This window comes from Lepidochelys olivacea (assembly GCF_965140295.1).
Source record: "Lepidochelys olivacea isolate rLepOli2 genome assembly, chromosome: 2".
Classification (NCBI taxonomy): domain Eukaryota; kingdom Metazoa; phylum Chordata; order Testudines; family Cheloniidae; genus Lepidochelys; species Lepidochelys olivacea.
The window spans coordinates 86020262-86047422 of record NC_140412.1 but is presented as its reverse complement, the minus strand read 5'-3'; the positions used below and the strand labels follow the sequence as shown (position 1 = coordinate 86047422).

At 43.1% G+C, this 27161-nt stretch overlaps 1 protein-coding gene and 1 long non-coding RNA gene across 2 annotated transcripts in view; one reads left to right on the top strand and one right to left on the bottom strand.

Annotated features, from left to right (window-relative positions):
* Positions 1-15268, top strand: part of LOC311516419 — a 16230-nt gene extending 962 nt beyond the window's left edge. Inside the window, exons 2-3 of the long non-coding RNA XR_014710409.1 lie at positions 10173-10298; positions 14543-15268. This is a non-coding gene — a long non-coding RNA (uncharacterized lncRNA). The remainder of the gene's footprint in view (positions 1-10172; positions 10299-14542) is intronic.
* Positions 13046-27161, bottom strand: LOC311516417 (myosin regulatory light chain 2, smooth muscle minor isoform). Its single transcript, XM_084620456.1, has 4 exons — positions 26899-27161; positions 15696-15894; positions 15301-15462; positions 13046-13563 (listed from the first exon to the last, which is right to left on the bottom strand). The coding sequence occupies exons 2-4, from the start codon at positions 15877-15879 to the stop codon at positions 13391-13393; spliced, it is 519 nt and encodes a 172-aa protein (XP_084476582.1). The 5' UTR covers positions 15880-15894; positions 26899-27161; the 3' UTR covers positions 13046-13390.

The following is a 27161-nucleotide window of genomic DNA, read 5'->3' as shown; positions in this document are numbered from 1 at the left end:
ACAGCCAGGCCTCACAGGCTGTACTGGGGGCTGTCCACAGAACCCTGGGGTGCTGCATGCCCCAGCTGCCCTGCTGCTAGGGGCTTGCACCAGCGTCCTTCCTAGGGTTGCCAACTTTCTATTTGCAGAAAACTGAACACCCTGACACGGCCCCACCCCTTCCCTGAGGCCCCACCCCCACTCACTTCATTTCTCCACCCTCCATTGCTTGCTCTCCCCCACCCTTGCTCAGTCATTCATTTTCATCGGGTTGGGGTGTGAGAGGGGGTGAGGGCTCTGGAGTGGGGCTGGAGATTGTGAAAGTAGAATGAATTATATTGAAATTATAATTCATTAAAGAAATGCTACTTGAAGGGTTTGTTGAAATATAGTTGTCAGGAAGAGAAACATTAAGGAGTGTGAGACAATGGGTCCTCAAACTAATTAACTTAGAGCTCCTACTGAGCTAGGAGATTGGTAAACGTTAGTATGCAAATAAGATATGTATGTATATTTGTCAGTTTCTGCTTTCTTTTGTCTCTTATGTTAAATTGGCTTTGGCTTAGCTGTATAAATAGGTTATCTTGGGCCTCAGAGAGGGGCTCACATCTGGGTGCATTAGCAAGGCGCTTTGCTAATAAACAGAGTGGTCTAACAAATTATGTGAGTCCTGAATCTGACTTTGACAAGATGAGGGGAGTTGAGGTGCAGGATGGGGCTCCAGGCTGAAGGTTGGGGCCAAGGAGATTGGAGTGTGGGAGGGAGCTCCAGACTGGGCAGAGGGTTAGGGTATGGGAGTGGGTACAGGCTCCGGGCAGGGGGTGCGGGCTCCGGAGTGGGGCTAGAAATGATGGGTTCAGGGTGCTAGAGGGGGCTCCGGGCTGGGGTATGGGAGGGGTGAGGGCTCCAGATGGGGCTGCAGGCTCTGTGGTGGTGCTGGGGATGAGGGTTTGGGGTGCAGGAGGGGGCTCAGGGCTGGGGGTTAGAGTGTGGGAGGGAGTGTGGCATTCAGGCTTTAGGCAGTGCTGACCTCAGGTGGTTCCCAGGAAGCTGCCAGTATCTTCCTCCGGCTCCTAGGCAGAGGCGAGGCCAGGTGGCTCTAAGCCAGGGGTCAGCAACCTATGGCACGCGTGCTAAAGTTGGCATGCAAGCTGATTTTCAGTGGCACACTGCTGCTGGCCTGGGGTTCCGTCCGCCAGCCCGCTGCCAACTAGGGTTCCATCTGCTGGCACCGCTCAGCCCGCTGCTGGCCTGGGGTACCGGCCACCGGCCCGGGGCTCTGCTCCTTGCCTCGGCCTGGCGCTCTGCAGCTGCCCCCAGCTGTGGCCCGCTGTCCCCAGCCTGGGGTAGTGATGGATGCAGACAGGGGCAAGGGGGGTGCAGTGCAGCACCCCCACCTTAAAAATTGTTCCAGCGGCACTGGGATATTTTTAAGTCCTGATTTGCTGCTTATACCATGCCATGTGGAACAGCGCACTATGTTTGACGTTGTGGTTGCCATCTGTCGCGATTATTTTTTTCCACTGTGAGTTGAGGGGTACCTTTGACAAAATGTCAGCTCCTAAGAAAGCAAAGTTAGATGTCTGTTCATTTCAGCCTTCTTGTACAGACACATTTGGATTTATTCAAAAGAAGGACCTCTTTTGTTTGTGCTTTCTGTTGTGAAAGTGTTTGTTGCACATCAAGTGTTCAACGACATTTTGAAACAAAGGATGAGAAAACCTTTCTTGATGAAGCAGTCAAGACTGAATCGATCAAAAAGGCAGTGGCAGGATATGAGAAGCAAAGCAATGTTTTTAAATGCTCAAGTGTAAGTAAAAATCAAGCTACAGAAGGAAGTTACAAGATTGCACGGTGCACTGCAAAAAACGGAAAGCCGTTTATATATTGGGAATATATAAAAAGTTTTTCTCAGCAGTTTGGAGGTATTGTTCAATGATTTGCCAAATAAAGATACAATTGTATCTGGAATAAAAGAACTGCCTCTCTCTGCCAGAACAGTTGAGAGACGCATAAGCGAAATAGCAGAAAACATTAATGAAAAGCAGACGACTGCATTAAAAGACTCATAGACTCATAGATACTAAGGTCAGAAGGGACCATTATGATCATCTAGTCTGACCTCCTGCACAATGCAGGCCACAGAATCTCACCCACTCATTCCTGCAATAAACCTCTCACCTATGTCTGAGCTATTGAAGTCCTCAAATCATGGTTTAAAGACTTCAAGGGGCAGAGAATCCTCCAGCAAGTGACCTTTGCCCCAGGAAAGAATTCTCTGTAGTAACTCAGATCCCACCACATCTAATATCCCATCACAGGCCATTGCGTCTATTTACCATGAATAGTTAAAGATCAGTTAATTGCCAAAATCATGTTATCCCATCATACCATCTCCTCCATAAACTTATCAAGTTTAATCTTGAAGCCAGATAGGTCTTTTGCCCCCACTGCCTTCGAAGGCTATTCCAGAACTTCACTCCTCTGACGGTTAGAAACCTTCATCTAATTTCAAGTCTAAACTTCCCGATGGCCAGTTTATATCCATTTGTTCTTGTGTCCACATTGGTACTGAGCTAAAATAATTCCTCTCCCTCTCCAGTATTTATCCCTCTGAGATATTTATAGAGAACAATCATATCTCCCCTCAACCTTCTTTTGGTTAGGCTAAACAAGCCAAGCTCCTTGAGTCTCCTTTCATAAGACAGGTTTTCCATTCCTCGGATCATCCAAGTATCCCTTCTCTGTACCTGTTCCAGTTTGAATTCATCCACAGCAGTGTTTAGCATTGCAGCTGATGACAGCGTGGATATAAACAACTTTCCACGTTTGGCAGTTGTTGCAAGATATTGTGCTTCAGATGAAATCCAAGAGGAACTTTGTTGCCTAAAACCCCTGCATGGCACAACAAAGGGGGAAGATATAGTGGAAAGTTTTGTAAACCATTCTGAAGAACGAGGAGTTGACATCAGAAAAATATTGTGTGACAACAGATGGTGCGCCTTCCATGGTCGGAAAACAGAAGGGATTTGTAAAGTTACTTGAAGATCAAATTGGCCACCCGACAGTTAAATTTGACTGTATCATCCATCAAGAAAACCTGTGTGCTAAAATTTCTAATTCAGAGCTTAATAATGTGATGAATACAGTGGTGCAAATTGTGAATTTCCTTGTTGGTCGATCTCCTTTGACTCACGGACTGTTTCAAGCACTGCTAGAAGAGATGGACAGTGCTTTTAATGACATTCCACTTCACAGCGACATTCAGTGGCTAAGTCGTGGCACGGTTTTGTTGTGCTTTGTAAACTGTTTTGATGCAATCAAGGCCTTTTTGTTGGAGAAAGCACAAAACTACCCCAAACTGGATGATGACAAATGGGTGTGTAAGCTCATGTTGCTAACTGGCATCACCGCTCACCAAAACTAACTCAACCTCTGTCTCCAGGCTGCTGGGCAAACGGTTCTGGATCCGTATGAAGCCTGGAAGGCATTTGTTGTAAAATTAGCAGTTTTTTCTCGGGATATTCGAACTTCGACTTTCCGCTACTTCCAACACATGAAAGAGCTATAGACACGTTGCACTGTCAGTGTCAATGAGATTGGAATGTACATGCAAGAACTGGAATCGGAATTTTCTGACAGATTACAAGCTTTCCAGCAATTTGGCCCAATGCTTTCTTTTCTAATTAAACCTGAAAAATTCAACAAAAGCAACTTGGATTTGTCTGTATTTCAATGGATGGGTGTTGAAGATTTCAAAATGCAGCTCATTCAGTTAAAAAGCTCAGAATTGTGGGCATCAAAGTTTTTGGAGATCTGTGGGAGTGCACTTGAAGATACCAAGAGAGATCATGGGGCCTCTATTCTGAGCTGCTCGACATCCCTGCCAGTGAAATTTTACTGTTTGAAGAAAATTGCATTTGCAATGCTTTCCGCATTTGGATCCACATACCTGTGTGAACAGGTATTTTCACACATGAAATCTGTCCTCTGTCCCTCTTGGAGCTGGTTAACAACTGATCACTCAGAAGCCTGTGTGCAGCTTAAAGTATCCAAATACGTGCCAGACATTGGAAAACTCAGCAAGGAAAAGCAAGGGCAAGGATCACATTAAACTGATAAGATCTGCATTTTAATTTAATTTTAAATGAAACTTCTTACACATTTTAAAAACCTTATTTACTTTACATACAACAATAGTTTAGTTATATAATATAGACTTATAGAGAGAGACCTTCTAAAACGTTAAAATGTATTACTGGCACGTGAAACCTTAAATTACAGTGAATAAATGAAGACTTGGCACACCACTTCTGAAAGGTTGCTAACCCCCGCTCTAAGCGCTGTCCCCGGCCACAGGCGCCACCTCTGTAGCTCCCATTGGCCGCAGTTCCCAGCCAATGGCAGCTGTGGAGTCAGCAGTCTGGGCAGGAGCAGCATGCAGAGCCCCCGTGGCAGCCACTATGCCTAGGAGCTGGAGGGAGATGCCAGCAGCTTCCCAGGAGCCACATGGAAGTAGGGCAGACAGGGAGCTTGCCATAGCCCCGCGGTGGGTGACCGACCAGACTTTTAACGGCCCAGACTTTTAATGGAGTCATTAGGGTCCCTTTTTGACTGCGTGTTCCGGTCGGAAACCGGATGCCTGGCAACCCTACCTTGGCCTGCTCTCAGCCTCACACCCTCCGCACAGCAGCCTGAGTGAAGTGACTCAAAGGAGTGCTTGCTGTGACGCGCATGGACAAATGACCACTCGCTGGTGATGCCAAATGAAAACCTTATAGAAAACTAAGGGAGCCAGATTTTAGTGCTTGGAGGCCAAAACTGAAGTTCAGCAGGATTTACAATTGACCTGCAGAAGAAAAAAAGTGGGGCTGTAACCTTTTTTTGATTTTATATGTTGTTTAAATGAAGGTTTCCTCAAAAAAATTATGTTTTTCTGTTTTTTTGTTTTACGATAAAAATTCAGGTCTTCTCTACCCTGGAAGTCTTTATGGATGATTAGAGAACTAGCAGATTTATGACATCACAGATACTAGGATAATGAAACCTGATTAGCTGAGAGGACAAGTGGTTTTTATTGTTATTTGGGGTTGTTTGTTTGTTTTGTTGGTATGGAAGATAAGACCTCTTTGTTAAAGTCTTTGGTAAAGAGTCAACCTTTCCTCCCTCTTTTCAATTTAAGTGCTGAGGATGATCCCAGTTCACATCTCTGCGTCTCCCAACAGTGATACGCAGCATAAATAAGATGATGTTCCTAATATTTCTGAAGTAAAAAATAAGCAGAAACCCCCTTTTTAGGCTAGCTTCATACATCATAAAAGTAACTAACAAAAAGGGCACAAATTCATTTCCCCCCCTCTGCACTTGCCTTTATGGAGTTCATGATCCCATTAATGCAGCCCCTTGAAGAAGTGGTAGGATTGGTTCAAATGTAAGTACCCTCCTGAGGCTGAGGACTGAAATGTGGTCAGGGGAAGTTATTAGTCTGGGACCCAAAAGCTTCTGGATTTTTGGAATTTTTCTAATGTGCGCGAGGGCTGGATTAATTTACATTTTACGTATTCAAGTCACAGAGTGTGAGGAGTCTGGGTGTGAGGAAGTTGTAGATGGTTTACAATGTTGAAAATAGGAATAATAAAAAAATGAATTCTGAACCATTGTTATTTTAGAAAAATACATCGCCAGTACCTAGTTATCAGATCTCATTTCCTGCATCTTCTTTCATTTTCATCAGTTGCATTATTAAACTTTTCTCATGACTATATATGACAGCCTATTAAAGTGATAGCTGTAATGGCAGGAAAGGAAGCCTCACTTAATTGTATGGATAAACAGGAAAAGATGATCCATGAATGATTGATAAAGATTCTTTTAATAAATCAGTGTCTTGATATACAATACTTCTCTTTTAGAGAAAAGGAAAAAATGTAAACGGAATGGATTATTGCTAAAATGTCCATTTACATCTCTGATTAGGTAAAAATTATTTAAGTTGTAGCAACTCTACATACTGAAAATGCTGGCACTCACACACTGTAGAGCACTATATAGTTTCTGGGGAATAAGGTCCCTTCTTTCCCCTTCAAGTACAATCTTAATTTCAGCATCCCAGCATCATAAACCTTTCCATTGTTTCCCATATTGGTATTCAGGAGTACCTACTCTGTGGTCCATTAATCTTTGCAGAACAAGTCAACAGTAATCTTTTTGGTTCACATAGTCTCTCACCCCTTTTTGTCAGCAAAGCATAGGGATGTGGGGGCCATTGATGGCTACTGTGCAGTTCGGAAAACCCATCTTCTGAAATCTAGCTATTATTTCTGGAACTTTGCTTATGGAAACCACCCATGACTTTTAAGTTGGTTTCCCCATAATTTCTATCCTTTAATGTTTCTATTTTGTATAATTTATTATGCTGCCGGTTGAGCCATGACTCCATTTATTGTTTTTCTGCCTCAGTTTTTTGCAATCAAATATTTTGCCTATTACACCTTTTTCATACCAGTGTTAAAGGTAAATATGGATAAAATCTGTGGTCTTAAAAATCTTATAGAAGTAAACAAGTGTATATTGATAAGGACAGGTGTAGCTTAAAGAAGAAACTTAGGCCCTAATCCTGCAAACACTTATGCACATACTTAACTTTCTCTATTATGAAGTAAAAGTTAAGCACATGCACGAATGTTTGCAGATCATGGCCTCTCCTTGTGTCTTGAATCAGTGTTCATACATATTTGATATTATATATCCAAACAACATGCAAGAAAACAAAAATTTGGTTGGAGCCAATAGGGCTGAAATGTTTTTTTTGTTTGTTTGTTTGTTTAAACAATAAAAAGTAAAAAATACTGTAGTGTTTTCATTTAGATTTTCAGGATAAAGATTAGACTATTTTGTTCAATATTTATTGTGAAATGGTGCCCATGAAGCTTTGTTGGTTGGTGGGGCCATTTCAAAATCACACCACTTGTGGGGTGATATAGTGTTGATATTACAAAACATATACTTCATAAATGATTAGCTCACAAACTGGAAGACGTTTCTTATGCTTGCTGTTTCTTTACCTCACCGTTAATTTGCTTTTGTATTTTTACTTAGTATATTTGTCTTTCTTTCCCACTTAACTGCTCCATTTTTACCATTAGAGAAACCAAAGTTGTAAGATAAAAATGGATAATGATGTGGTGTCTGATGAAGTGTTCCTCTCTGGATTTACCTCATCATAGGTTTCTGGCAACACTAAAAGAGAATGCTGCAGGCCAGTTTCAGCCTCCCAGAATGGCACACTGAATCAGGTGTAAACAGGAATAGCACCATTGATTTCAGTGTTGAGGATCTGGCCTGTTAGTCACATTTTCTCCTTTTAATTTATGGTGCTGAACCCAGCCATCTGAAAGCAACCTAAAACTAGTCCTCAGATCTGCAGTAAAACAGATTTCCTCCTCCTTCACTGTATATACAAAACACAAGTACCTCAAAATAATGCTATCACTTCTATGACATCGGTAACTTGTTATAGTGTATTATGATGGATTTAATGTTTGTCTAATATTTTAATGTTGTAAGCACTATATGTATGAATATATTATTAATTCAAGTTCAAAATTAGTAGCAGGAGCAGATGTAGCCTTAAGGAACAAAGATCTTGTGTTCATGCACATAGTCCCAGTAATAATCAGAGAGAAAGAAATACAGGAAATATTTATCAGCAGTATTATCTTTAAACAGAATGCTTTTCAGATTTTTCCATGAAGCTTTACTGGCTCTTTGAATAGACTGACCTTCATAGATGTAAAGACTCAGAGTAAATCTGTCATATAAAATAAATCATTGCACTTTTCAACAGGACTTCATGGAGACCGGATATGTCAGTGCAGATTTAAGAATCTCCTAAATAAAATGTGTGTCAGTTTGCCATTCACAACCATTCAGCAGAAACTTAGTTTGGTGTGGAATATGTAGACCATTATATAGGAGCACTATGGGAGAATTCAAAGTAGGTTAAGCTGGTATCTTCCAAGTTTTTTGACTCCTTACACAATGCTAAACCCAAATTGTCAGTGTTTCAAACTCTGCTTCAGGGACTGAACAAGTTATTTTTTATTTTTGGAAGTGGATTAGTAATGACATCCTCATGACCCCAGGAATCCAACTTCAGCTGTTTAGACATTCCTGGCTAGCTTGCTACAAATGCATCTGATGCTCTTATATGGTCTCTTCGCTGCCTATGTTGATAACCTTGCCTTGGGATGGTATTGTGCCCGCTTGCAGGCTGGTCAGTCTCTTTCATTACAGCGTGGGTACTAGGCAAACTTTAACTCAGAAGGGAAGCATGAGTAGTACAGCAACATCTCTGGAAGTTCCTCATCAGTGACAAATGTCTTCCTGATGAGATGCTTACAGATTGTATGTACAAAATTTTATGAATACTGTAAGAAAGGGAGGCATAAAAGGCATAAGCAACAAAACCATTGTTTTGCAATGGGCTCCAGAAAATTCAGAGCAGCAGTTTGTCGAAATGCAGGTTGTATGAGAACATTGGCTACCAGGCCTTTATATTAAGAAGACCCATGATAGAGAATGGTATCAGAGGAATATTCATCACAGCACAAGAGAACCTACAGCACAAGTTCTGCTCTTTATGAAGTGGGCAAACATACCAGGTGGAGGTGGATGATGTGCTTTTCAGTTTGATATAAAGAACCTTGACAGATACTAATTCTAAGGCAGTGGTTTCCAAAATCTTGGTTGATAGAATGAGATAAATCCATAGGCTCCTTACCTACTTGTTGCCAAATGGAACATATCAGGAGCTAAGGTGTAGAATAAATATGAAATTAAAGAATTAGAGTTAGCTGAAGTTTGGTTAAGGAAATATAGGTGTTGTAAAGAAAGGCTATTGCTAGCAAGTAGATGGAAGGCCTTGAAAATAATGTTTAAGGCCAGAAGGAATGGAGTAGGGAGGATGTCTGGTTCAAAGAATAATTAATGAGATAAGGAAAATTTTAAAAAGGCCTCTGACTGCTAGCAGTGACTGTAGCTGGTTTTAAATAAGAAAAAAAATCTGTCTTAAAAGGAGCCACCAGGGATCTTCCCACCCATATTATCTTAAAAGTAAAGCCTACGTGAACGCAAATGCAATGAAAAAGCTGTTGGTCAGCAAGAAGGGAAAGAGATAAGAAAGGAAGGCCTTGGAGAAGGGAAAGTAGCAAGGATAAGTTGCTTTGGACTGGATTTCTGCCAAAGCTTGGAAGTTAGCAAAGAGTATAGAACCATGACCCTGAAGGTTCTTTGAGAGACCCAACCCGATCGTGCTGGAGCACACCAGAATAAGATATTTTCCTAGGTCTGGCCTATTTGTAAGTATACTGATCACATGCTTATGAATATTTTGTTACTGTATTGGGTATAGTGACTGCTTATTTTTAGGCTATGAGCATGTTTAGCGCAATTGTATGAAATACTATTTAGCCTTTGGAATTCATGGTTAAATTAGTGTGATGGTCTCCCAAATTAATATTATTAATTCAAACATAAGGTATGAGGGATTTGGATATTGGGAGGTCCATCATACGACAAGTTTTAAGACCCACTGCTAAGAAAGACACCCATTATTATATGTGGCAGAGAAAAGTCATGTAGAAGAAAACAGATCTGGATCTCAACTCACTTTTCTCATAGAATATCAGGATTGGAAGGGATCTCAGGAGGTCACCTAGTCCAACCCGCTGCTCAAAGCAGGACCAATCCCCAATTTTTGCCCCAAATCCCTAAATGGCCCCCTCAAGGATTGAACTCAGAACCCTGGGTGTAGCAGGCCAATGCTCAAACCACTGAGCTATCCCTCCCCCCTAGGGTGAGCCTCCACATCCACGAACAACCAAAAGCATAATGAAGTCTATAGTTTGTGAAGTTATATGCATTATATATTTATTTACACCCAGACAGTTGTTTAAATGTGAAAGGATGATGCCCTAGTCAAGGTTGTTGGGGTTTTTTTATTATTTAGTTTTAATGTTACAAAACACTTTTTAAATATGTGTTTTCTGCTGTTGTTTCTTAAAGGTCTAAGTGATTGTTTCCCCTAACTGCAACATCCCTATCAGGGTGTTGTAGGAAAGAATTTATTGCATATTTGGCAAATGGCTTTTCAAAAATGTGCTGCTACTGAGGTCTTACTGATATTCCAACAGGGTGTGCCATAGCAACTACGCAGAGGAGCGCTGGGACAATTGGAAACCAGCTACTGGGGAGGAGGAGTTGGCTGGATGGTCTGGAACGGCAACATTGTTGTTAAAGGACAAAGACTATCCAGCTAGGTAGGAAACACCAAACCAAACCCAGAACAATCAAGAAAAGCAATGAATACGGGCAAACTGCCAGTTACAACTTGGATAAAAATACACTAGGAAATGTAGAAATAACTGGTTTTAATTAAAGCATAGAGGGGGAAAAAGACCACCCAGAAAAGTTTGAGGCAAAACTGTTGAATGTTATTTTAAACTACAGGTTTCAGAGTAACAGCCGTGTTAGTCTGTCTTTGCAAAAAGAAAAGGAGTACTTGTGGCACCTTAGAGACTAACCAATTTATTTGAGCATGAGCTTTCGTGAGCTACAGCTCACTTCATCGGATGCATACCGTGGAAACTGCAGCAGACTTTATATACACACAGAGAATATGAAACAATACCTCCTCCCACCCCACTGTCCTGCTGGTAATAGCTTATCTAAAGTGATCATCAAGTTGGGCCATTTCCAGCACAAATCCAGGTTTTCTCACCCTCCACCCCCCCACACAAATTCACTCTCCTGCTGGTGATAGCCCATCCAAAGTGACAACTCTCTACACAATGTGCATGATAATCAAGTTGGGCCATTTCCTGCACAAATCCAGGTTCTCTCACCCCTCCTCCCAAAAACCACACACACAAACTCACTATCCTGCTGGTAATAGCTCATCCAAACTGACCACTCTCCAAGTTTAAATCCAAGTTAAACCAGAACATCGGGGGGGGGGGGGGAGTAGGAAAAAACAAGGGGGAATAAACTACGTATTTTACAAAAAAGAAACAGATCATCTCCAGGAATTGCCATGCTAGAAACACCAACAATATTAGAAAAAGGAATCTCTACATTATATGAAACAGCAACTGTGGACATACATTATTTCACAGTGCCATGCTCATCTTAAAACGTTCCCCTTCCCCACTTAAAAACCCTTAGCAAGAATAAGGCTTTAGAGCAGTAGTTCTCAAACTTCTGTACTGGTCACCCTTTCACATAGGAAGCCTCTGAGTGTGACCCCCCCCCCTAAAAATTAAACACTTTTAAAATATATTTAACACCATTATAAATGTTGGAGGCAAAGCAGGATTTGGGGTGGAGACTGACAGCTCATGACCCCTAATGTAATAACTTTGCAACCCCCTGAGGGGTCCCAACCCCCCTATTTGAGAACCCCTGCTTTAGAGGAAGTGGAATACCAAGAAGAGTAAGTACTTCTGTCCAGAGCTCCTGCAAGTAGTAAGAGGGCAGTACTATACTTCTACACTCCACAAGTGTCCCACCCTGCCTCAGACATGAGAGGCCAACAGTGGAAAGAAAACCTATTGACACTTTAAGGATTTCACCCGTCACAGACTTGAGGAGGTAGGCAGAAGGGTGCAGAAGTGTACTGGCTCCCATGCATACAAGGAGCGGAGTGGGAAAGACAAGAGACTAGTCTGCAGAGGAAAGAAAAATCTTCCACCTTCTGGAATTAAGAGTAGAAGCAGAGTTTTTGGGCCTTGCTGTGAGCATCATGTGTCCCCCTTTTTGGGGAATGGGAAGAAATTTCTCTCTCAGTGCCAGGTTGGGCTGGGTAGATAGGCGTTTTCGGGTTCCCCTTAGCTGCCCCATGAGTCAGTGGATAGATTAGGTTGTAAAAATATTTTATTGCAACTTGGCAGGTGACCTGTGCACATAAGCATTCAATAGGAGTCTGGTTCCCAGATAAATCAGAATTGGAAGTGGATTAGGAGAATGAAGACCTCTCCTACAGAAACTGAAAAAGGGTGTTGGGGTTCCTAATGTCTGACATCAAGGAGACAACCCTGTCATTCCTACTCCCCTAACCCTCATACAAGGGGAGTGCAATGGGATTCCACAAACAGTCCTGGGACCAGGTTAATGAAGTAGGGGACTGGCAGCAGATTGAAATCCATTCCAACTGGTGGCTAAGGAAAGATGACCTGCAAGAAGGTGGGGGCTGTGTACGGGCAAGAAATGTAATAAATGATTAACTATTTGCATCCTACCTTTTAGAACATGACAACAGCACATGTACTTAATTGATAAGGGTCATAATTAAAATTCATCACATAACATTAGCACAATTGTTTAAGAATGTGTCGCTGAAGAAAAAGTGAGTTCTGATCATGCTGCGAAGCTGTACATGAAATCAAGGGGCCTGTAGAGCAACAATATATCGTTTTTAAAATGCAGTCATTCAGTAGTGGTAGTGTAGACATCTCAGTCTAGAACAAGTTATTGGCAGCGGGAGAGGATGCAAGTAGGCACAATGGAAATATAAATATGTCCCCTCCTACTTGAATCATCAGCATCATGCTCGTCTTATCTTCTGTATTCCTGTTCTCCAAGTTACAATTTTCCAAACGCTCTCACCCTTGTAATAAAGGAAAATAAATAAGGGCTAATCAGCATGCACACACAAAAATCATGAAAGGTGTTTACATCAGCAGCACAATTCAGGGAAGAAAGAATTGGTTGCTGCCCAACTGCAATAGTCTTCCCCACCCATTCTGCTTACGCCTACACCAGCCAGACTCCCCTTCAGAGACTAAAGCCATTAGTTGTGAGAGTTAACATTTAGGTACCAGTATTTTTCACAATATTATAAAATTGAATATCCCTGCACACTTAAGTGTGAAGAGACAGTACTTAATGCAAATGTTTTATAAACTGTAAACTCACTGTAACATCTTGAGTCTCACCCTGATATAAAGACTAGGTACATATGCTTTTAAAAATGAAGACATTTAGTAACAAGAAAATGTCACTTCACAAAACAGTTTGAGGTATTTTATTTATATAGCAATCTTTATTTCAAAAGGACATTTTTATTACAAAAATGTAAAAATCCAGCTAAACCAGAAACATTGAGACTTTTTTCCTGGGCCTTCAAATTCATTGATCTTTGTCCCCAGATTCTTTTCACTACAATATCATCCCCCCACATCCAGTCCGATTATACAGGTGCAAATATGCCAGAATGGCCTGGAATAGATAAATATAATGAGAAAGGCAAAAGCTTCAAAAAGGTAGATGCATGCAACAGGTTCTACCAGGAAAAAACCCTCAAAAATAAACACAAGTGAAAACTAGAGCTAGCTGCAGGTGTCTGATATTTTGTTCAATCATCCTTGTCTTTTGCTCCATGTTTAAGGATACGCGTGAATTCAATGTAATTGAAATTTCCCTTTTTGTCAATTGGTGCCTCTCTGTACAGCTCATCTACTTCTTCATCTGTAAATCTATCTCCCATTGTCGTCAGCAGCTCTCTCAGATAATCTTCTTGAATGAACCCTGGAATATAATGTGTACAGCGAATCAGGATAAACCAAAAAGAGTTTTCTTACTGGATCTTCAAAGAGAAAAAATTTGTAGTTTGGAGTTAAGTAATCACATCAGTATATAAATAAGCATCACACATATATTGCTTAAGAAAGACAGAATAAATATTTACAAGCCTATTTAAGCATTAACTCCAGGGAGAAGCAAGACACAAAAGCTATCAATATAAGACTGCAGGAGGCCAAAGTTAAATACTGTGGCTGCATTTAATAACAGGGCTGGATTATTTTAATTGCCAAAGATAAAGTGTTTAGTTATGCAAGACAAGATTATATCCAAGTCTTATGCTTCAGAGTCACACTGAAGTGCTACAACAGGATTATGAGAGCCTCTACACCTTCCAGCTCCCTCCGATACTTAAGGTAATGGCCACCATAAGACTTGGATGAATAGCCTGATCTGGTACATTCTGCATGACAACCTCTCATAGCTTTTTCCACACAATAATCCCAGAACTTCAATGGCAAGAACTGACCTCAAATTGCATCAAAATAGTCTGTCTGGAAAGACATTAAGTTTATATTTTGGTTGAAACAAATAGATTTAAGACAGTCTTAAACAAACATTTCTACATGGAAGTTTTCACTGATTGTACTCACTTGACTTAAACATTTTTTACTTAAAACTGCTGAGCATACAATCCAGCTCATATTGAATGGGAGCTGAATCTAGACTAACTTAAATGTCAAGGCTAAAGACGTGAAGAAATCTTAATATTTCAGATATATTTGTATGTTAGTATCAATTCAATGGCAAATTCTACTCAGAGGTTCCCAAACTTTGACACAGCATGGACTACAGCCTCCCACAATAGGATATGTGAGCCATTTCTCCCCCTCCTATTGGTGATAAACATTGCTATAGCAACAACTTTTTCTTACATAAAAAAATTAGGTATTTTATACATCTTTTTGTTTTCTTTTAAATACAGTTTAACAGGAGGAAATGAGGAGCCAGCAAGTGTTGGAAGTCAACTCTGCAGCTCACCAGCAAGTCTTTTGTGGGCAACTGGTGTTCCATTAACCAATTAAAAACTACTGTTCTAAGCTTTTAAATTTCCTATAATTTTAAGACAGCTCCCAGTCACCACATTTGTTTTTAAATGGCTCTTTTCAGTATTTTGGGTTCTGATAGATGGATTTTAAGCAACTGGATGGGTTTAACAGTCTTAATGTAATTTTATCATCTCTGCGGCAGAAATGGTAAAATATTGGGCGTAAAGTGTTTTTGATACTTGCAAAATAAAATAAAAAAATTAAGTGATGATTATCAGAAAATTGTATACTGGGTATATTCACGGCTTGTCTACCAGCAAGGGTGTAAATTCTAGCGTGCATCAGTGTGTTGTGCACTAACTGGCTCATATGGACCTGCTGATGTGCACTAAAAGTTCCCTAGTCCACATTAATGTAGTCCAGCAGCACTATATTAAATGTGCATAAATGGACCTTTATTACACACCAGAGTTTGCATGGGACAGTTAATGCACAACAAAGGGGTGTGCATTGAGATTTATATCTCTGTAGACATGCGCAAAGGCACCATGTAGACAAGTCCTTAGAAGCCCATAATAACCTCAAATGATCTAATTAAATTCATTATATATTTACAGTCATGGCTGAATAAAAGAAATCCTTTTATTAAAGATTCAAAAGCAGATAACCCAGCATTGATATTTCACCTACTTACCTGTTGCTTCTTCATCAAAGCAAGCAAAAGCATTTCTGATTACATCTTCTGGATCTGTGCCATTTAGTTTTTCTCCAAACATTGTAAGGAACATAGTGAAGTTTATGGGGCCTGGAGCTTCATTCATCATAGCATCTAGGTATTCATCAGTTGGATTCTTTCCTATAATTAAAGTATTCATATTTTTGATAGTCATTATAATATGTTTATTCATCCAACAAATTATATCTGCTAATTTTAAACAGACTAAAACCTTTCATAAAGCAGCTCAAAAATGTATAAAAAGTTAACAGCCATGCTCTTGTGATGATTGCAACAGGCACATAGCCATTTTATAATGCTCAGTTAATACAATGATGGGGGGATAAATAGACATCTGGAGAAATAAACATTACCAAGGGAAGCGAGCATATCATGCAAGTCTTCTTTGTCGATGAAGCCATCTCTGTTCTGATCAATCATGTTGAAGGCCTCTTTGAATTCTTGAATCTGTGACTGATCGAACATTGCAAATACATTGGAGGTTGCACGCTGAGGGCGCTTCTTAGTGGTCTTTGTCTTTGCTCTTTTACTAGACATGATGGCTGTTGGATTCTAGGGGAGAAAAACAGTGACTAAAGTATAGGAAATTAAATTTAAAACAGATGTCTAAGAATTAGAGTTGTATAATAAACTATATCACAGTTCCTTGAAAAAAAGTTTGAATTCTGGATAATGTGCAAAAGGTACATCGATCCACAAATTTACCATCCACCTTTTGTTGTATTTTCTTTTATTAGAAGCTTAACTGTGATTATGTCTACTGGCCCTTTGGGGTTCAGAGGAAAACTCTCCTGGGCTGACAGCAGTCTGCATCAAGCTGGTCCTTGAAAATATGCCCCCCAATACCCATGTCTCTGTACTTCAGCATATATTTGCCTTCCTAAGCTGGCAGTTAGAATTATAGCCTTGTCTGAGTGGGGCCAAGGAGCTCACAAGCTTAGATACCTGGAAAAGGTGATTCTCTTTTACTTTGAAGTTATTTACTTTGTTATATTAGTTGAAGAACGTAAAGACTCAGTCAGTCTGAGACCAGAGATAGAGTGACTCTTAAGTTTTTGTTTGGTTTAGGCAGTTGAGAACAAAAACACAGCATCCCAGGAAAGTTGTGTGTGTGTTAAAGTCCTTTCAGCATCATCAGCTACAGGGTCTGGTGTATGTTGTGGGGGGTGGGGTGAAGGGGAGGGGGAGGAGGAGGAGTCTGGGCTTAGTTGCAAAACAAACAATGACAGGTTTCAGAGTAACAGCCCTGTTAGTCTGTATTCGCAAAAAGAAAAGGAGTACTTGTGGCACCTTAGAGACTAACCAATTTATTTGAGCATGAGCTTTCGTGAGCTACAGCTCACTTCATCGGATGCATACCGTGGAAACTGCAGCAGACTTTATATACACACAGAGAATATGAAACAATACCTCCTCCCACCCCACTGTCCTGCTGGTAATAGCTTATCTAAAGTGATCATCAAGTTGGGCCATTTCCAACACAAATCCAGGTTTTTTCACCCTCCACCCCCCCCCCCCACAAATTCACTCTCCTGCTGGTGATAGCCCATCCAAAGTGACAACTCTCTACACAATGTGCATGATAATCAAGTTGGGCCATTTCCTGCACAAATCTGTTAGGTAACCAAGAAGTCTGAACTAATACAGCATATCAATAGGTGCATTTTAAACTATGAAATTACTCCATTGAAGGGATACAATCTAGTGCATATTGAAAAGCAAGGTAGTTTCAGATACTACACAAGTCTGTGGATTTACAATATGCTTTAAAAAAAGTCAACCATATTGCAAGTGTGAAATGGGAAACTGATAAAATTGGGGAAACAGTGAAATTGACTACACAAAGTATTTTCAAATGTGCAAGTAAACAAAGAATAACCTCAGATGTTACAACTAACACTTAGTAAGTAAGATAATTCAGACAGAAGTGAAGCTTTAAAGTTTATGGTATCCATTCAGTTGTGATTTAAATATTTACCTTTTAAGCCAGTTTAACACCACCACTGGAACTGATCCACTAGATTGAAATTTAAATACTAAGGTCTCAGTTCTACAACTGGATCTGCATGGGTGGACTTTTGTGCCCATAGAGTATCCTGTTGATTTCAGGCCTGCCCATGCAGCTCTGTCCTCAGAATCAGGGCCTTACTGATTAGTTAAAATGTAAGAATTGTGGGTAAAGAAGATTACATATTTAAAGAAACATCTGTCAAATTAAAAAAAAATTACACTTAGTTGTAACACCTATTATAACAGAGTAACTACCGTTTTCCAGATTATTTACTTTGGGCATTGCATGGCTAGCTCTCTGTATAGTCAATTTCCCTGTTTGCCCCTATGTAGTTAGTTTCATCCGTCACACAGCAATAGGGTAAAGAAACATTTTGGCAACGAACAAAATGATTGTAAAGCCACCAAAATTAGCAGATAAACTCAAGAGTAGGTGTATCCTAAAGCTATTTTTAACTCAGCTCATTTAAAAAAATAATTTCAAGATGACAGTATCTCATTAACCTATATTACTGTCCATATCAACCCAGATTTGGATTTAATAATTTTATCTCTCACAAAAACTTAAGATATCTTAAAAGTGAACTACAAGGTGCTAACTTAGTGTGCCACAATTCTGCATCATACCCAGACTGGGTTTTGATACATGCCATAAATTTATTTGCTCCTTGATTATGAGCTTTAGGCTAAACACCTGCAATTTAAGAGTCCAAGAAGCTATTACCACCAGCCTATGTTTACATTCAAAACATCCCAGTTTGGCTAATTTACAATATCAAAGGCTGATCTTTAAAACAAGCTACCTCTAAAAGTTAATTGCACCTCTGAAAAGAGGTGATCAATGAGTCACAGAAAATAGTCTCTCAGTGACTCCTTAAACAGATTGCTTATAAAGTGATCTGGGAGATGTCAGTCTATCCAAAATAAAAAAAAAGCAATTAAAGGAAGGGTGCAATTTTAGTTCATTTTAAAAGTGAACTGAAGTTAACTAAATACAGTAAATAACTGCAATAGGTGAGCAATCAACATTAAAGTACGCAATTAAGAATCCAGTTAAATCTAAAAGATCACATCTCTTTGTCAATTGAAAAGTATTTTACCTTGCTTTATATCCAAGAGAGCAAGCGCTTTACCAAGCCTCCAGATGATAAAAAGAGGCCACTGCATAGGTTATAGTCTTCCCAGTATATCTACAAATAGCATTACTGATTTCACCCACTGATTAATTCTCCACTTTTAAAACTTACGTTCCACATACAACATTCTTCTGACATATGAAAAACAAACTGCTATGCTCTGAACTAAAAATAACCAACAAAGCTCAACTGCAAGTCACTCAGCAATGCTCTTCATTACACTTTCACAAAACAGGTTTCAGACTAACAGCCGTGTTAGTCTGTATTTGCAAAAAGAACAGGAGTACTTGTGGCACCTTAGAGACTAACCAATTTATTTGAGCATAAGCTTTCGTGAGCTACAGCTCACTTCATCGGATGCATACTGTGGAAAGTGTAGAAGATCTTTTTATATACACACAAAGCATGAAAAAATACCTCCTCCCACCCCACTCTCCTGCTGATAATAGCTTATCTAAAGTGATCACTCTCCTTACAATGTGTATGTTAATCAAGTTGGGCCATTTCGAGCACAAATCCAGGTTCTCTCACCCCCCCCCCCCCACACACACAAAACAAATCTCCCTAAAACAAGTGTTCAGAGTACAATGAAAACAAAATTTCAGATTTAAAGTCAGGAAATCCATTTTATTTCTGAAGTAACACAGCTCACCATAAACCATTAAGCTAATAAGCTAACAATCGGCTTTTGAGACACAAGACTTAAAATCTTAAATTGGACACACTTCAGGTAGCAAGCCAACAACAACTCATCCTTATAATCTGAACCCCTACACAGATTCACAGCTACCCAGAACAGGGTAATGCCCTCAACACTTGTTATAATGACAATCCCCTTAATTATCTGAAGTTCTTCATTGTGCTCTGATAATTGAGACTATACTGTAAGGTAAAGGGCCATCCAAATCAAACATACAGAAGAAGTGACTCCTTGCCAATCTCTCTCCTACAATTCTATTCTTTTGTGCATGCAGAAAAAACAGACTACTGCAGAGATTAGAGGTAAATCCATGGAGAAAAAACACAAACCACAAATACAGTTCAATTTGGAAAAAAATTTACTTCACAATCTTCTATATCTTAATGGGTGGAGGGACGGGAGTAGATTCAATGACAGTAAGGAACCAGGAAATTTGCTACAGGAGATTTAGAGGTGATAGTGGACAGTACATTCAATATGAATTTGCAGTCACATATGGCAGTGGTTTTCAAACTTTTTTTCCGCACAGACCACTTGAAAATTGCTGAGGGTCTTGGCAGACCACTTAATGATCTTTCCAAATGTTAACAAGGAGTCTGGTGGCACCTTAAAGACTAACAGATTTGTGGGCATAAGCTTCTGTGGGTAAAACACCACTTCTTCAGATGTATTACCAATTTGGTAATTTTCACTCCATGCATCTGAAGAAGTGGTGTTTTACACACGGAAGCTTATGCCCACATAAAACTAGTCTTTAAGTTAGTCTTTAAGGTGCCACCAGAATCCTTGTTGTTTTTGTGGATACAGCTTTCATCCAGACCACATCACACGATCCATTGTCTACAGCCAAGCTCTAAGATACAACCGCATTTGCTCCAATCCCTCAGACAGGGACAAACACCTACAAGATCTCTATCAAGCATTCTTAAAACTACAATACCCACCTGCTGAAGTGAAAAAATAGATTGACAGAGCCCGAAGAGTACCCAGAAGTCACCTGCTACAGGACAGGCCAAACAAAGAAAATAACAGAACGCCACTAGCCATCACCTTCAGCCCCCAACTAAAACCTCTCCAGCGCATCATCAAAGATTTACAACCTATCCTGAAAAATGATCCCTCACGCTCTCAGATCTTGGGAGACAGGCCAGTCCTCGCTTAGAGACAGCCCCCCAACCTGAAGCAAATACTCACCAGCAACCACATATCACACAATAAAAACACTAATTCAGGAACCTATCCTTGCAACAAAGCCCGATGCCAACTCTGTCCAGATATTTATTCAAGTGACACCATCATAGGACCCAATCACATTAGCCATGCCATCAGGCTCGTTCACCTGCACATCTACCAATGTGATATATGCCATCATGTACTAGCAATGCCCCTTTGCCATGTACACTGGCCAAACCGGACAGTCTCTCCGCAAAAAACTAAATGGACACAAATCTGACATCAGGAATCATAACATTCAAAAACCGGTAGGAGAACACTTCAACCTTTCTGGCCACTCAGGAAAAGATTTAAGGGTGGCAATTTTGCAACAGAAAAGCTTCAAAAACAGACTCCAACAAGAAACTGCTGAGCTTGAATTAATATGCAAACTAGGTACCATTAACCTGGGTTTGAATAGAGACTGGGAGTGGCTGGGTCATTACACGTATTGAATCTATTTCCCTAAGTTAAGTATCCTCACACCTTCTTGTCAACTGTCTAAATGGGCCATCTTGATCATCACTACAAAAGTTATTTTCTCCTGCTGATAATAGCTCATCTTAACTAATTAGCCTCTTACAGTTTGTATGGAAACTTCCACCTTAGAATCATAGAATCATAGAATATCAGGGTTGGAAGGGACCCCAGAAGGTCATCTAGTCCAACCCCCTGCTCAAAGCAGGACCAATTCCCAGTTAAATCATCCCAGCCAGGGCTTTGTCAAGCCTGACCTTAAAAACCTCTAAGGAAGGAGATTCTACCACCTCCCTAGGTAACGCATTCCAGTGTTTCACCACCCTCTTAGTGAAAAAGTTTTTCCTAATATCCAATCTAAACCTCCCCCACTGCAACTTGAGACCATTACTCCTCGTTCTGTCATCTGCTACCATTGAGAACAGTCTAGAGCCATCCTCTTTGGAACCCCCTTTCAGGTAGTTGAAAGCAGCTATCAAATCCCCCCTCATTCTTCTCTTCTGCAGGCTAAACAATCCCAGCTCCCTCAGCCTCTCCTCATAACTCATGTGTTCCAGTCCCCTAATCATTTTTGTTGCCCTTCGCTGGACTCTCTCCAATTTATCCACATCCTTCTTGAAGTGTGGGGCCCAAAACTGGACACAGTACTCCAGATGAGGCCTCACCAATGTCGAATAGAGGGGAACGATCACGTCCCTCGATCTGCTCGCTATGCCCCTACTTATACATCCCAAAATGCCATTGGCCTTCTTGGCAACAAGGGCACACTGCTGACTCATATCCAGCTTCTCGTCCACTGTCACCCCTAGGTCCTTTTCCGCAGAACTGCTGCCTAGCCATTCGGTCCCTAGTCTGTAGCTGTGCATTGGGTTCTTCCGTCCTAAGTGCAGGACCCTGCACTTATCCTTATTGAACCTCATCAGATTCCTTTTGGCCCAATCTTCCAATTGGTCTAGGTCCTTCTGTATCCTATCCCTCCCCTCCAGCGTATCTACCACTCCTCCCAGTTTAGTATCATCCGCAAATTTGCTGAGAGTGCAATCCACACCATCCTCCAGATCATTTATGAAGATATTGAATAAAACCGGCCCCAGGACCGACCCTTGGGGCACTCCACTTGATACCGGCTGCCAACTAGACATGGAGCCATTGATCACTACCCGTTGAGCCCGACAATTTAGCCAGCTTTCTACCCACCTTATAGTGCATTCATCCAGCCCATACTTCCTTAACTTGCTGACAAGAATACTATGGGAGACCGTGTCAAAAGCTTTGCTAAAGTCAAGAAACAATACATCCACTGCTTTCCCTTCATCCACAGAACCAGTAATCTCATCATAAAAGGCGATTAGATTAGTCAGGCATGACCTTCCCTTGGTGAATCCATGCTGGCTGTTCCTGATCACTTTCCTCTCATGCAAGTGCTTCAGGATTGATTCTTTGAGGACCTGCTCCATGATTTTTCCAGGGACTGAGGTGAGGCTGACTGGCCTGTAGTTCCCAGGATCTTCCTTCTTCCCTTTTTTAAAGATTGGCACTACATTAGCCTTTTTCCAGTCATCCGGGACTTCCCCGGTTCGCCACGAGTTTTCAAAGATAATGGCCAGTGGCTCTGCAATCACAGCCGCCAATTCCTTCAGCACTCTCGGATGCAACTCGTCCGGCCCCATGGACTTGTGCACGTCCAGCTTTTCTAAATAGTCCCTAACCGCCTCTATCTCCACAGAGGGCTGGCCATCTCTTCCGCATTTTGTGATGCCCAGCGCAGCAGTCTGGGAGCTGACCTTGTTAGTGAAAACAGATGCAAAAAAAGCATTGAGTACATTAGCTTTTTCCACATCCTCTGTCACTAGGTTGCCTCCCTCATTCAGTAAGGGGCCCACACATTCCTTGGCTTTCTTCTTGTTGCCAACATACCTGAAGAAACCCTTCTTGTTACTCTTGACATCTCTGGCTAGCTGCAGCTCCAGGTGCGATTTGGCCCTCCTGATAACATTCCTACATGCCCGAGCAATATTTTTATACTCTTCCCTGGTCATATGTCCAACCTTCCACTTCTTGTAAGCTTCTTTTTTATGTTTAAGATCCGCTAGGATTTCACCATTAAGCCAAGTTGGTCGCCTGCCATATTTACTATTCTTTCGACTCATCGGGATGGTTTGTCCCTGTAACCTCAACAGGGATTCCTTGAAATACAGCCAGCTCTCCTGGACTCCTTTCCCCTTCAAGTTAGTCCCCCAGGGGATCCTGGCCATCCATTCCCTGAGGGAGTCGAAGTCTGCTTTCCTGAAGTCCAGGGTCCGTATCCTGCTGCTTACCTTTGTTCCCTGCGTCAGGATCCTGAACTCAACCAACTCATGGTCACTACCTCCCAGATTCCCATCCACTTTTGCTTCCCCCACTAATTCTCTGTATGTATATATTTTATATATCTTACTATATGTTGCATTCTATGCATCCGATGAAGTGAGCTGTAGCCCGCGAAAGCTTATGGTCTAATAAATTCGTTAGTCTCTAAGGTGCCACAAATCCTCCTTTTCTTTTTGTAGATAGTTTAGGACATGGGTGGGCAAACTTTTTGACCTGAGGGCCACACTGAGGTTCCGAAACTGGACAAAGGGCTGGCTGTGCCTCCCCAAACAGCCTGGTCCCCACCCCCTATCCACCCCCTCCCACTTCCCACCCCCGACTGCCCCCCCTCAGAACCCCTGACCCATCCAACCCCACTCCTCCTTGTCCCCTGACCGCCCCTTCCTGGGACTCCCTGCCCCTAACTGGCCCCACAGGACCCCACCCCCATCCACACCCCTACCCCCTGACAGGCCCCCTGGGGCTCCCACGCCTATCCAACCCCCCCATTCCCCATCCCCTGACTACACCTCCTGCCAGAACCTCCACCCCATCCAACCGCCCCCCTGCTCCCTGACTACCCCCAAGGATCCCCTGCCCCTTATCACACTGGCGGTACGACGAGCTGAGGCTGCAGGGGAGTGGGGACAGTAGGGTAGGGGCCATGGGCTAGCCTTCCCAGCCAGGAGCTCAAGGGCCGGGCAGGACGGTCCTGCGGGCTGGATGTGGCCCCCAGGGCATAGTTTGCCCACCCCTGGTTTAGGAGACTGGGAATAAGTTTTTCATTTCTATAGAACTGGTAGGAATCAAGGAGTAACCAAAAGTTACTGCCTTCTGTTTGCACGCTATATTTTAATATGCTCATCACCGTAGTATTTGGGAACGCTACTAAATTAAGATATTATCCTCTCCCATTACTTTCTCAGTGATCAACTTTCAAAACGGCCCTGTTGTAGTGGCCTTGTTCACTGAACTCTTACTCATGTGGGTATTCACATTGAGATCAGTTTGTTTTATTTCAGGTTTCAGAGTAACAGCCGTGTTAGTCTGTATTCGCAAAAAGAAAAGGAGTACTTGTGGCACCTTAGAGACTAACCAATTTATTTGAGCATAAGCTTTCGTGAGCTACAGCTCACTTCATCGGATGCTTGTCACATTTATTTTGTGCAGCCTCCAGTATGTTTAAGAATGGCTCATTAAAAATGTGAAGTCAATGGGAACAGGATCTGACTCAATTTCCTAGGTCAACATAGAGGGTCACAGATTGATTATCTGACCATATATTGGTCTAAAAATTAAGACACCAGTTTAAATATTTTAGAGCAGAAGAATGGTCTGGCAGTAAGGGCACTAGGTTTAGAGCTTGGAAGACCAGGTTCAATTCCCTGTTCCGCCATGGACTTCCTGTGTGACCCTGAGCAAGTGATTTAGCCTTTCTGTGCCTCAGTTCCCCGTTTTACAAATAGTAATAGATAACAGTAATTTTCTGCCTCACAGCAGTGTTGTGAGGATAAATACGTTAAAGATTGTGAAGCACGCAGACAGTACAGTGATGGGGGCCATATAAGTGCCTTAGCTCAAGATAATAGCTGGACACTTTGTGTGTTGACTATTCAGAAACATATCACACCTCTTCTAAACTTATTTAGCTCTTCTGATTGTTTGACAATGTGGCTGTCCACATGCTAGAAAGTAGAAGTCACAATTAAAATCTCATTATACTGGAGCTTTTCCTTTAGATGAATTGTGATCAAGGATGCACTGCTAAAATATGACCTACAGAACAATCAACTAATACATGTGCTCTTAATCTGAGCACACATCCTGCATTTTCACCATTAGCTATTTTGTCAGCTACTCTGGCAATCTTTATACATTTTCCATTGATGAAAAACACAGTATTTCAACCTTGCAATATCATAGGAGAATCATCATCCCAGGCATAAAGTCTACGCACTCACTGAGTGCCATGATAACTGAAATGAGAAAAACTACTTCACTCAGCTTCCAAAAAGAGAAAACAAGAATCACCCCAAGCAAGTTTTGCAAGGCTGATGTATTAAGGCAACTTATGTAGTAAGGTTTAGGTGTCTGCATCTCTTTCCACCCAAGTTATTTCCTGAGTTTCCAAACTGTCTAAATTTCTTATATTGAGAAGTCCAAAGGTAGCTGGGGTCATGTCACACGATACCAGGGACAGGGTAAAATCTATCCTGTTTACAGAGGATGCGGAGCACAAGTTGATAATTTCTCAGCCACCAAACAGTGCGAGCGATTGCAGAGCTCAGCATTACACCAGCTGGTGGCTCCCTGCCATGGGTTTCTGCAGCCGTTTCCTACCAGTCCCTTTCCCTGGGCACTACCCAGCTCGGACCCGTCTCTTGCCAGACTCCTTACAGCTATGGAGCTGCCCACGGTTCCGCTTCCTCCCAGCGCACTGGCCACCTTGGCCAAAGGCCATGACCCTGAGCTGCACAGAGAGCCCCCAGGCACAGTCCCAGGGCAAGGTGCTACTGTAAAGGCTGTAGTGCAGGGGTGTCAAACACGCAGCCCACAGGGCTATTTTCTGCGGCCTGCCAGCTCCCCTGCGGCACCCCTGCCCCCCCCAGCATTTACCTGGGGGGGGGGGGGCAGGGGCAGACTCTCTGTCTGCCTGCCCCTGCGCCGCTCCAGGAAGCGGCCAGGACCTGGGGGGTGCGGGCCAGAGGAGTCTGTGTTGCCCTTGCCGCTCCTCCAGGTACCTCCCCCTAAGCTCCCATTGGCTACAGCTCCCTGTTCCCGGCAATGGGAGCTTTGGGGGAGGTACCTGGAGCAGCGGCCAGGGCAACACAGACTCCTCTGGCCCACACCCCCCAGGTCCTGGCCGCTTCCTGGAGCGGCGCAGGGGCAGGCAGGCAGCCTGCCCTGCCCCTGGTGTGCGCCGGGCCGGACCCGCTCCCCGAACACCTCCTGCACCCCAACCCCCTGCCAAACCCCAAACCCCTACCCTGTGCCCCCTACTGCACCCCACACACCTCCTACATCCCAACTCCCTGCCCTGAGCCACCTGCCACACCCTGACCCAAACCCCAACATACCATGCACCCCCTCCTACACCCCCTAGGGGCAGGGAGGGGGGCAGAGTTGGGGTGGGGATTTCAGGGAAGGGGTGGGAAAAGGCAGGGTAGGGCCTCACAGAAGGGGTGGAGTGGGGGCCAGGGCAGCAGGGGGTGGTGGTGGTCAGTGGTGCAGCCCTTGGGCTAATGGACCAGTCCTCATGTGGCCCTTGTGCTCGTTTGAGGCCCCTGCTCTAGTGAAACCGGCCCCAGCCTCAGAACCGCCTGACACACATCGCCCGGGCCCATCAGCGGGGCGGCCCTTCCCATCCACGCCCACCGGGCGGGGCAGCCCCGGCAGCCTCCTCCCCGCGCAGGAGGGGCAGCTCAGCCCGGCTACGACCCACCCACCAACCGCCACTCCACATAGGGGCAGCAACTCTGTCCCCCACCCTTCCTCCCCCCAGCCTGGGGCAGCGGGACCCAGCCCTGCCCCTCACTAACAGCCCCCTGCCAGCCAATGCCCACAGGGGCGGCCGGGACGGGCCGGCCTCCCGCCCAGCGCGAGCACTTGGACACTAGACCCGGGCGACCCCGAACCCAGCCCCTCCCCCCGGCCCGCGCCACGCGGCCTCACCTGGCGGCGGCTGTAGCAGAGCCTCAGATCGGAACGGGACTGGGAGAAAGCGGCGGCTGCTCCAGCTGCCTTGGTACTTCCGGAGGGCGCGATCTAGACCGAACCACCGCCCGGCCAGCAAGGGGGGGGAAGAAGGGACCCGGGCTACACCATCGGCGGGGAGAACGCGCCAGTCAGGCCCCGGGCGCCACCGCAGCGCAGATACCGGGGAGGAAAGTGCGGCTGCTCCGCAGTGAGCCTGCTGCTCCCGACGCCCGCCCGAG

Coding starts and splice junctions, on each gene's coding strand:
- LOC311516417 (XM_084620456.1), bottom strand. CDS start 15,879: ATGTCTAGTAAAAGAGCAAAGACAAAGACCACTAAGAAGCGCCCTCAG. Junction 15,463..15,695: donor TGATATGCTCGCTTCCCTTG/GTAATGTTTATT, acceptor CTTTAATTATAG/GAAAGAATCCAACTGATGAA. Junction 13,564..15,300: donor CTTTGATGAAGAAGCAACAG/GTAAGTAGGTGA, acceptor ATTATATTCCAG/GGTTCATTCAAGAAGATTAT.